We start from the raw sequence: 11,400 nt of genomic DNA on the forward strand, positions 1-11,400 counted from the left end.
CACACACACACACACACACACACACACACACACACGCACACTCAGGGAGAGAAAGAGAGGGAGGCTCCTGGACTTTGTAAAGGGAATGAAATGCAGCAGTTATGACATTTCTTTCTTTATGTTTGTCAGATTTCACAGATAATCATCGTTACATGCAGCAGCCTAACACCCGAAAATGCTAATTTACACATTGATCAAGCTAAAATCTGTTCYCATGAACCCWGTTTTCTGACCATCCTTGCTTTTTTTTCCTGAAAGTATGTCTTGACCTTGGAGAAAGGCAGAGTGCAACAATAATGACTCACTCTATGACTGTGAGAGGAGGGAACTGTGGTGAGCGATGAAAGAGCTTCTCTTGTCCTTCCTCCACCMCACACCCACCCTGTTTGCTTTTTCTTTTTTTTTTACACTCACCTTCAGCATTCACCCTGTCTGACTGATGTGGTTTGTTCAGCCCAAACTGCTAATCTGGAACATTCAGGGACAGGCTACRACAACAGTCACTGCACACCTCAGCCAAAAACCCAGACAGCCCAAACAATAACGCTGTTATTTAAAGTTATATGTAGCTTTTCAGTTTTTTAAGGCATCATTTTGCTTTTTTGATCAATTTGATTTTCAAATCTATGCCAGTCACACATTAAAACACAAGATATAAAATCATTTGTAAACCAGGAGGCTGTGGGTTAGGTTTTTTTGTGATTTACACGAGCAGCATCAAGRTGGAGTTGCTCTAGGTGTTGGGACGGGGGGATGTTGCCTGGTCCTCCAGAAAAATGACAGTGCTGCCTCATCTAAAAGCATAACACRTCTGATTAGACAGTTACTGTCACACAGGTAGACTCATTCATGAGTCCTATATGGGAAAGACGAGATGAAGAAATCAGACACCAACAGACCTGAACTCAGATTTATCAAAATGTTATCACAGGTCAGTAGCAGCATTTATCAAAGGCTTCTCCATAGATTATAACCTAAAATCTATATGAACTATAAATTATGTAATAACTATTGTTTCCTCAAAAATAGTAAACTCCTTTTATAGTATTTTTAAGCCTTCCTGGAATTCTCACCGCTGTGGTCCAAACGTGCGTTGTGGATTAGTTTATAACGCAGTATCAACTTAATCTTTGTTTCTGCGGGGGATTTGGACCTGACCCGTTTAATCTCAGGAAATGATTACGGTAAAGAGAGAGATTAGACAGAAAAGCCAATTTTTTGCAAATGGGACCATGAGGTGAAAACGTATACCACACATCAATGCGATGACACACAGATCCTCCCTCTTAACCCTGGATGGTCCCCAAGCAGCAAATTATTCCGATGTTTGTAGTTTGAGGTTAAAATATTTATTTTACTTATGACTCACCACCAAAAAATGAAAGGAAAGGGAGGGTAATAATGGTTTTAGGTGGTTGCCTTTATTTACAGAACATCTCATGAACCCCAGATTGATTTTAATGAAACTCTCTAAAGCTAACTGGTTGTACCTCTACAACTGCTTAGGTTTTAGACTCAACTAATTTCACACAGCTAATCAACATTAATAAAGACAACAAAGGGTAATGAAACTTTTAGAAATGAATCACTAAATACCCATGTAGAGCTAATTAACTTTTAAATTCAAACTAATTCAAGATGGCTGTCAAACTCAGCCGACCTTAGAAAACGTATAAACATAGTAATTAAGCTAATTTGACACATTTTAAGCTAAAATTCTGTGTGGTGGTAGTTTAGAGTAATTGCTTTCAGCTTTATATCTTTGCTTAAAACTCAGAGCTTCACTGATGGAGTCAAGCCTGTTTGTGTGCTCACAAAATTTTTCACAAATCACTGGATATTGCTGAAACTTTCAATAAGTAACCWTTAGGTGCACATCTATACAACTGAAATTTGATAGATGCCACAGCTTTTTAATGTTAGCAAACACAAAAATGAATTTAATTCAGTCAKTTTTACAGAAATTGAGCTTAGGTTTGGTGTGGAAGTAGCTTAGTCATTTCCAACACACACTTCAGACGTTTACAACCAAAACCTAAAGGTTAGATTTGCTAACTACCAATTTGCTAACTAATAAGAATGGTTTCGCAAATGCTAAACCACTAAACAGGTAGGGAAATTAGAGGAATCTAACGCTAACTGACAACTGCTAACTCAAGATCTGTAATTGGGACTGTATTGCCTCTAAATTACTGTATTAATGCAACAGGATTTGGTTAGTTGAAGACTAACACAGGTGGACATACAAATGCTAAATATGCTACAGCTTGCAGATCCATATGTGTGAAGGGATAGTTGTTTTGGTTAGCTTACTTAAAGTTAACAGAACTAAATTTAGTGGAAGCTAATTGGTCTGCTAATGGTTTCCAACATTAGCGAAAATGCTAATCGACTAAACGAAAATGTAGCTGTTAGCGGATTACTGGAGCTGTACCCACCACTGCTATTGCACAGTTTTATCTTCAAGTTTTGACCAAAAGGCTCTTAATTCATAATTTCTAAACAGGAAATGGTTTTAGTTTAAAATTCATGAACTGTGATATGCATATCTTTAATAATGTTACTGCTGGTTTTGTATTTGTTTTGTTCAAGTACTTTAACCATGTCTAATTTTTTCACGTGAAGCCATAGGCGTAATTTGCAGGGGGGGGTAGGGGGTTATGACCCCCACAATAATTTGATCCAGTCAAAATAATCCCCCCAATAAACTGACATTATTTGCTCAAACACAATATAAATTATAGTTTATATACAGTAGTAGAACTTTATTTCATTCAACAAACAAAAAATAAAACAAACAATTAATAAAAGAACAAACAAATAATAATAGAAACAAACAAATAATACAACATCGTTGTGTCAAAAAGACAATCACAATGTAGTCAAATGAAAAGGAGCAGAAAGAAGAATAAAATCTTATAACAACTGCCCCCAATTAAAAAAGTATATGTATCTAAAAAAAAACGTACAACATACGAGTAATAAAACTCAACTTAATACACAATATAATTTCAAATAATCAACAAACAGCATCACAACACAAATACAAATCTTAACCAGTATTTTGTTCATATCTCATTTAAAAAAGACTTTTAGTATTCTACTAAATAAATAAGTTGTTCCAGCATTCTTAAGGTCATCAAGCAAAATATATATTTTTTCTCTTTCTTCTACTCTTTTTTTTCTTTTAAATATATATTGTGTTTGAAATACAAAAAACAAAAACAACGACTACCGGTACTACTACTTAAAAGAAAAAATTCCTCAAAGCGCAAACAGCCTGTGAATATTCATTAATAACATAGTTCACTTTTTAACATTAGTGATGAACAAAAAATAAACTGGTTAAGTAGACAGATGCAACTCTCTTGTTGTCTTTAGGTAACTTTAACCTGATTAAAAAATTTACCATGTCATAAATGTACGTTTAAGCATAATTGCTAAAAATGACATGCAGGATTTTAGAACATAGCCCCCCCCCCCCCCCCCCCCCAATGGTAGACTTAAAGTTTTCCCTGTGTGTGAAGCGTTTCTTCACACCTGTTCATCACCTCATAGTTCTCCTGCTCCGTTTGTTGGTTGCCTGCAGGACAGCTGGGAAATAGTGGAAGGCCTGCGTGGCGGCTTCAGCAACGTCCAGGAGCCCCAGAAACAGGAGGGCTACATGCTGAAGAGGAGGAAGTGGCCTATGAAGGGTTGGCACAAGGTAGAGTAAAGCCCGTGAATGATTGGTGCGACTTTAACACTTCTCTCTGAGTGATTGTTTTTCCACACACGACGCCTGAAGGTCGACTGAGTTTTCCGTCCTTCCKGCACAATTTCCACACCGCTTTCGTRAACGTGCTGACACGGSTCGTTTGYGCTTCAAACAAATTGAAAGAGCTCCCTCAGCCGATGGTTTCACCCTCCGGACGARATGCACGCGACCCGGGTCAATGCCAGTTTACGCTCCGTCTGAAAGCTTTTCCTGGGAAGATAATGCTCTGATATCTCAGAGCTCCACTCAGATGCATTAGCTGATGGCCCGCCGCTCACTATATGTTTAGTATTGACTTCTAAGTCAGATCTCTGAGCTTTCACCGTTCTCCTGATGTACAGTAACAACCCCGAGAGTTGCATCTTTGTAATGGAGCGGAGGAGATAGATTGCCTCTGAATGAGAGGAGGAGTAATGAAATGAGACAGATACATGAGAGTCGTCGGGATGACGAATATCTCACCAAGGATAAATTAGTCGCAAACATTGTCTGGAGGTTCTTTTTCTTTCTGTCACCATCTAAGAGTTAYGACAGACTGCTGTCGGGAATGTTACATATCATTCCAGCTGCATCTCATATGCTCTTTTTTCTTCTTTTTTTTTTCTCCCTACAGAGGTACTTTGTCCTCGATAAGGGCATCCTTAAATATGGCAAGTGCAGCGCTGATGTGAGTACAAAAGGACAACACGTGAGCTTGTCAGTGAGATAACAATTCCTTCTCAAGCAGCTGAATGTATATTTCAGATCTATTTTCTCTCACTCTACGTTCTACCTGTCAGTCTTCATGATATTTCAGCTGTGCAGAAATCCCTGGTGTGCTGGAGGCAATAAAAGGATTGTTCTTCCGTTTCTAAACTGGACAATCCCCTGTGGCACGTGTATACCAGTCAATCAAATTATAATATTTTGTTGACACTGCCTTACAGATTGACAAAGGGAAACTTCACGGTTGCATTGATGTGGGGCTCTCAGTCATGGCCATTAAGAAGAAAGCCAASTGTATTGATCTTGATGCCGAGGAAAACATTTACCACCTGAAGGTAAACAACAGGACTGTGCTAATCCGCTAACAGCTAATTGCAAAGAGCCAAACTAGCGGATTTTTGTTTAGCGGATTAGCATTTTTGCTAACTTTAGAAACCATTAATGTAAACTTAAAATGTGTGCTCCATGCTGTATATARGATTGTATATATGAGTATGACTGTGTACTCTTTATGGGGGTATGTATGTGGATTAATTAGGTTATACTGAAGTGGTGGTTGGATCTCCTTCATTTTTATGTATTTAATAAATTTTTTCTTTTGTTTTGTTTTTTATTATTTTAAATTTAATTTTTTATTTATTTTTTTGATCCCTCTGTGTAGTGTTCTGATTTTTATAAATGTATGGGTTTTGAAATTATACATAGCTCTTGTACAGGCATTTTGGGTTGGTGGGTGGGGGCGGTGGGGGAGACTGGACTGGGATGGTTTTGGTGTCGGAGTCTAGGATGATGGGTGCATGGAGACGTGCTGGGTATCTGAGTATAAATGTGTGTATAAGTATTAGTGTGTAGTTGGGTGTGATTGTCTCTGGATGTGAATATAGAACTCAAAATTTAGTATTAGAATAATATTGGATTACCTTGTGTAATATTTTATACGTGTATAATTTTCGTTTGTGTTTTTCATCACAAACTGATAAGACTCTGAAAACCAGATGAAGTGGTGGATAGGGGTAGGATTAAATAAGTTTTACTTCTTCCTACCCCTTTTCAGACATGTTAATGGGATTTATGTGCTTCATGTGARTGTATGTATTTGGGTAGGTTTACACAGATAGGTGTGYGCACATTGGGTGTACATTYATTTTATGGGTTTATTTATTTGTATGTAATTAGTCTAAGTGGTTCATTTTTTTAAAGAGGCTACAAGAGGTTTTGGTTGTCTAAAAACTTATAGATATAGATATCGATTCAGACCATGCTTTATGTAATGAATTCAACATTTCKGGAATAAATCAAATCAAAATCAAWTTAGCAGACTAATYAGCTTCCACTAAATTTAGTTCTGAAAAATTATGTCAGCTAGCAAAAACACAACCAACTATCGTTTCACACATGCACCGCTGCGTGCCTGCGGCATGCACCTTGTGTGTGCGCATAGCTTTTGTCTAGTGCTTTTGCCTTTTATCTTTTGTTTAGTGTTCTGCTTTTTTATAGCTCTTAGCAAGTATTCTACTTCTTTTAACTAGTGTTTTACTCCTTTTTGCTTTTAGCTAGTGAGCTGCTTCKTTTATTTGTATTGTCACAGAAATTTCAGTCTCTAAATTTTATATTTTTCTTGAAAATAAAAAAATTACATTAGCTTTTTGTGTGAAAAGTAATGACTTACTCAGTTTATATGATGTTATCCTGGTGAACTGAATTAGTGGTTATCAATTAGCGTTAGCTTCTTCAATTTTTCCTACCTGTTTAGCGGTTTAGCACTTGCATAGATTATTTTTTAGTAAGTCGATTTCTTAGCTAGTCTGAAACTCTGGCATAATAGGCAGTGAGTGGTTTAATTTTAATCATATATTTGTGTAAGGCATCGACGGACCTTTTGCACATTTCTCCACAGATCAAGTCACCGGAGCTGTTTGACGAGTGGGTGTCAAAGCTGCGCCACCACCGGGTCTATCGGCAAAATGAGATCATCACCTGTCCTAACGAGAAGTCCTTCTTCTACCCACTCTACCCCTCCCCGAACTCCCCCGGCATAGTTGAGGGTGCATCTATGAGACGGGTAAAACCTGCAGCTCCTAACGTGTTCTCTGTAAAGTCGCCGTTAAATCTCCCATCTGTCTCATTAATATTTCATCATGTCGAGATGGAAGGTTATTGTTTTTGGGGCTGAACCTTGTGTCTGTTTGCTCCTGCAGTGCTTGTCCATTCGAAGGCAGTCGTCGGTGCATCCTGCAGGAGCGTTCCCAATAAGCTCCAACAACCAGGCCAAGGTAGCTGCCTGGCTCCAGTCTTCTGAGGACATGGACAAATGCTCCAAAGGTGACAAAGAAGACTTCCTTCTCTCATGTTCATATGTTTATGTATATATTTCTTATTTTAGCCTTTTTTTCACAAAACTTTACAGAATGAAATAAGTATTCATTGAAGGTCTGCTTGTCTTYTGCCACCTTGTATGCCAAAGTTTTAAATTTAAACAAAGAAATATGTGTTTATAGTCTGTTGTGGATGAATTCTGTAGGAGCAGTTTGTCCGAGGCAGTCAGAAAGTGTGCCCATTTTTTTGACCCTAGACACCACAGACATTGTGCACAGAGGAGTTTATCTACAGAAAAGCGTGGCGCTCTGTGACCGATTGTAGAGCAAAGAGGTCTCTAATTCAATCAAAGAGGTCTCTAATTCAATGCCWCAGGCATCGCACAGACCATTAATGGTAACGAGAGAGCTGACTGCAAAAGCTGGCAGCCAGGCCCACTTCAAAGAACCAGATTCTGTTATAGGTATTTCAACAGCAGTCTGTAGGACTGCCTTACAGACCTGGATTAGACGTCAACACTCAATCTGCTGGAGGGAGCTGACACACTGTAGACAGGCACAGGTACTAATTAACGGCCCAAATCTTAGGTTTGAGAAAGCTCTAATCATTCTAACAAGGAAAACTTTAACTACATTTGGAGTCCTAATTGGGCACAACCTGCTCAACTGCCACAAAATGTTGATAGGACTCCATGACAACGATCTGTGTGATTGAATTAGAGACCTCTTTGCACTACTTTGACCACTACCTGGCTTTGAGCAGTCAAAGAAAAATAATTCTTGGGGACCCTGTTATGGATCCAGAGAACACTGAGTGTTTCTAACCTAGTGTTCTTCATTCGAGGGACGTGAAGGTTTGAATAAAGACCAGTGTCTTTTTAGGGAGAGCAATGGGCCCACTTAYGAGACTCCTGCTCACATGGGTTCTTTGTCCATCCCCACTCAACATAACCATAACATCACACAATGAAAGACAGCTGAGGAGGACAACAAATCATTAAAACGTTAGACTGGAATTTGACAAAATACATATTGAGAAGCCACAAAGCTTCTGGGAGAATGTCTTTTGGACAGATGAAACAACACTGCTATTTCCTGACAAGAGGTTACACCAACACTATGTTCACAGATGCAAAAATGAAGCACATCAAGAAAAAAAAACTCTGAGGAGAATTAGTTCTGTTATGGGGCATCGGGGGTCTTGAATCTGTACAGGGTACAATGAAATCTCGAGACTATAAAGGTATTCTGGAGAGTTAATGTCCAGCCTAGGGTTAGAAAGCTTGGTCTCAATCGCAGTTCATGGGTCTTCCAACTGGATAATGACCCAAAACACAACTACAAACACCCAAGAATGAATCAGCAGTTACAGATACTATCGCTTTGCTTCTTTTGTTAGTTAGATTTTTAAAATAATTCTGTTGAACCACAGTTAAAAAGCATTGTGGCATTTTCATTTGATTTATGTTTTTGTAAATTTGTATCTATTATTACTTTTGTCAGTTTGAAGTTATTTCAGTGACCATTGTGCGCTTTTTGGTCATTAACAGAGGGTTACCAACAATTTTGTGCACATGTGTATACTGAACAGTGTGACCAGACACTTGCTAAGTTTTCTTCTATCATGCTTTGTTAACAACATGGGTGCTTATGTAATGAAAACATATGTACCTTCAGCTCCAACACACCGGCACCGAGCCAACATTAAATGAACAGCTGTTACTGATGCAGCAAGGCAGCGTGAAAATCACTTCAAAATCAAGTGAACAAAAATGATTCCAAGAAACTAGAACTGATTTGTCTGAAATGTGGTCAGCAGTAACTTTACTTTTTTTTCCTTTTTTTTAGGGATAATACTATATTATGTGACTGGATGTTTTAAGGAGCCCAAATTATTTTATTATAAGTGTTTTGTTAGAAAATCTAATCAATAAAGAGAAATCCATATCAATAAGGCATCATTTAAGGGGAGTTCCAAAGTGTTTGGGATTTTATAAAAGCTTTCTGGTAGCAGTAAAAAAGCCAAATGAACATTAAACTTTTAATGAGTTCAGCTTTTTGTTTTTGCTGTATTTTCTCATAATGTATTCATTATCTTCTGCACTTCCAGTAATTAACGTCTGTTAGATAAGACTGGCGTGGCGGTGTGATTGAAGAGAGGAAGCTGGTGATTACTGATGCGGAGTTTGTCTCAGTTTTCATTCATTAGGATTCTGTTGACGAGCTGACACTCATCTGGCTGCCTAAAGGCCCGACGCTCCAAACTAGAAACCTTTAGGTGACTTTTTTGACACTCAGGGCAAAGATTAATGAACAGAACACTGACGTTTTTGTTAAAATGAGATTAGCATTATTGTAATAAATGTTTGTCATGGAGGTTTTCTAGCAGTGGTTCGATTAAAATCTGTAAACAGGGATTTTTATCTATAAATATCAGATTCATGCCAGATTATGTGCTAACTGTTGTAAATCAGCATGTTTGCTGTGTTTTTGTCTTCATGTGTTCCTCTTAGGTTTTAGCTTGTAGCTAGCCATTTGCTACTTTTAGCTTGTAACTCTGGGTTTGCTACTGTTAGCTTTTAGCTATTATTTTGTGTTTTTTAGCTTTTAGTTTCTGTTCTGCAACTTTTAGCTTTTATCTCAAGTCTTTTGATAGTTTAGTTTTAGCTAATGTTCTGCTTCTTATGGGTTTTGGCTAGTGTTTTACTCCTTTAGCTAGTGTTCCGCTTCTTTTGGGTTTTGGCTAGTGTTTTACTCCTTTAGCTAGTGTTCTGCTTCTTTTGGGTTTTGGCTAGTGTTTTACTCCTTTAGCTAGTGTTCNTAGTGTTTTACTCCTTTAGCTAGTGTTCTGCTTCTTTTGGGTTTTGGCTAGTGTTTTACTCCTTTAGCTAGTGTTCTGCTTCTTTTGGGTTTTGGTTTTATTTCTTTTAGCTTTTAGCCAGTGTTCCGTTTCTTTTTTGGTTTTGGATAGTCTTTTACTTCTTTAGCTTTTAGCTAATGTTCTGCCTCCTTTGGGTTTTTGGCTAGTGTTTTATTTCTTTTAGCTTTTAGCTAGTGTTCTGCTTCTTTTGGGTTTTGGATAGTCTTTTAATTCTTTAGCTTTTAGCTAGTGTTCTGCTTCTTTTTGGGTTTTGGATAGTCTTTTACCTCTTTAGCTTTTAGCTAGTGTTCCGTTTCTTTTTGAGTTTTGGCTAATGTTTTACTCTTTTAGATTTTAGCTAGTTTTCTGTTTCTTTTTGCTGGAGTGTTACTCCTTTTAGCTTTTAGCTAGTGTTCTGCTTCTTTGAGCTTTTGGCTAGCATTTTACTTTAAGTTATAATTCGTGACACTTTTTTTTCCTCCTATCTTTTATTGTTTCTATCTTTTTAAATCTCCGGGTGTTTTCCTCCTTGTTTTGCAGAGCTGTCGGTGTGTGAGGCCTACCTGTTGGAGCTGACCCACCTGCTGCAGAACATGGAGGTTCTCCATCGCACCTACTCCGCTCCGTCCTTCCAAGCCCTGCAGGTCCCTGTCTGTTCGCTTTAACCTTCAGAACAGATTTAAACACATCACCAGCTCACTCATACAGTGGAGTGCGAATGTTTGGGCAGCCTTGTTGATTTTCCTGATTTACCTTTATAAATCATTGATTAATTAGATTTTAAAAAATCTGTTAAATATATCATATAGGGGACAAACAGTGACATTTGAGAAGTGAATTGAAGTTTGTGATTTACAGAAAGTGTGCAATAATTGGTTAAACAAAGTTAGGCAGGTGCATAAATTTGGGCACTGTTGTCATTTTATTGATTTCAAAACCTTTAGAACTAATTATTGGAACTTAAATTTGGTTTGGTAAGTTGAGTGAACCTTGACCWCCATACACAAGTGACTCCAATTATGAGAAAGGGTAAGTAAGGAGGTAAATTGTATGTTTTTCTCCTCTTTGCATCTTCTCTGAAGAGTGGCAGCATGGGAGTCTCAAACAACTTTCAAATAAGCTGAAAACAAAGATTTTTCACCGGCATGATTTCATCATGGTTTAGGGGAAGGATACAGAAAGCTATCTCAGAGATTTCAGCTTTCAGTCTCCWCTGKGAGAAACAYTGTGAGAAAATGGAAGACCACAGGCACAGTTCAAGTCAAGGATCTAAGTGGCAGACCAAGAAAAAATCTCCAATAAACAGAAGTGAAGGATGTTGAGAACAGTCAGTGTCAACCCACAGACCAGCACCAAAGACCTACAACATCATCTTGCTGCTGATGGAGTCACTGTGCATCGTTCAACTATTCGGCACACTTTACACAAGGAGATGCTGTATGTGAGAGTGATGCAGAGGAAGACTTTTCTCTGCCCACATCACAAACAGAGCAGCTTGACGTATGCTAAAGCACATTTGGACAAGCCAGCTTCATTTTGGAATAAGGTGCTGTGGACTGATGAAACTAAAATAGTTATTTGGGCAGAACAAGGATCGTTATGCATGGAAGAAAAAGAACACAGCACTCCAAGAAAAACACCTGCTACATACAGTAAAATCTGGTGGTGGTTCCATCATGCTGTGGGGCTGTGTGGCCAGTACAGGGACTGGGAATCTTGTTAAATTTGAAGGACGCATGGATTCCAACCAATATCAGCAGATT

At 38.2% G+C, this 11,400-nt stretch overlaps 1 protein-coding gene across 1 annotated transcript in view; it reads left to right on the forward strand.

Annotated features, from left to right (window-relative positions):
- osbpl3b (oxysterol binding protein-like 3b) overlaps positions 1-11,400 on the forward strand; it is a gene marked incomplete in the record, with an annotated part of 57,620 nt that overhangs the window by 25,576 nt on the left and 20,644 nt on the right. The window contains 6 exon segments of the mRNA XM_014008767.1: positions 3,590-3,706; positions 4,371-4,424; positions 4,684-4,797; positions 6,360-6,524; positions 6,661-6,784; positions 10,178-10,281. Coding sequence (XP_013864221.1) covers positions 3,590-3,706; positions 4,371-4,424; positions 4,684-4,797; positions 6,360-6,524; positions 6,661-6,784; positions 10,178-10,281 — 678 coding nt within the window.

This window comes from Austrofundulus limnaeus, unplaced genomic scaffold, assembly GCF_001266775.1.
Source record: "Austrofundulus limnaeus strain Quisiro unplaced genomic scaffold, Austrofundulus_limnaeus-1.0 Scaffold52, whole genome shotgun sequence".
Lineage (NCBI taxonomy): Eukaryota > Metazoa > Chordata > Actinopteri > Cyprinodontiformes > Rivulidae > Austrofundulus > Austrofundulus limnaeus.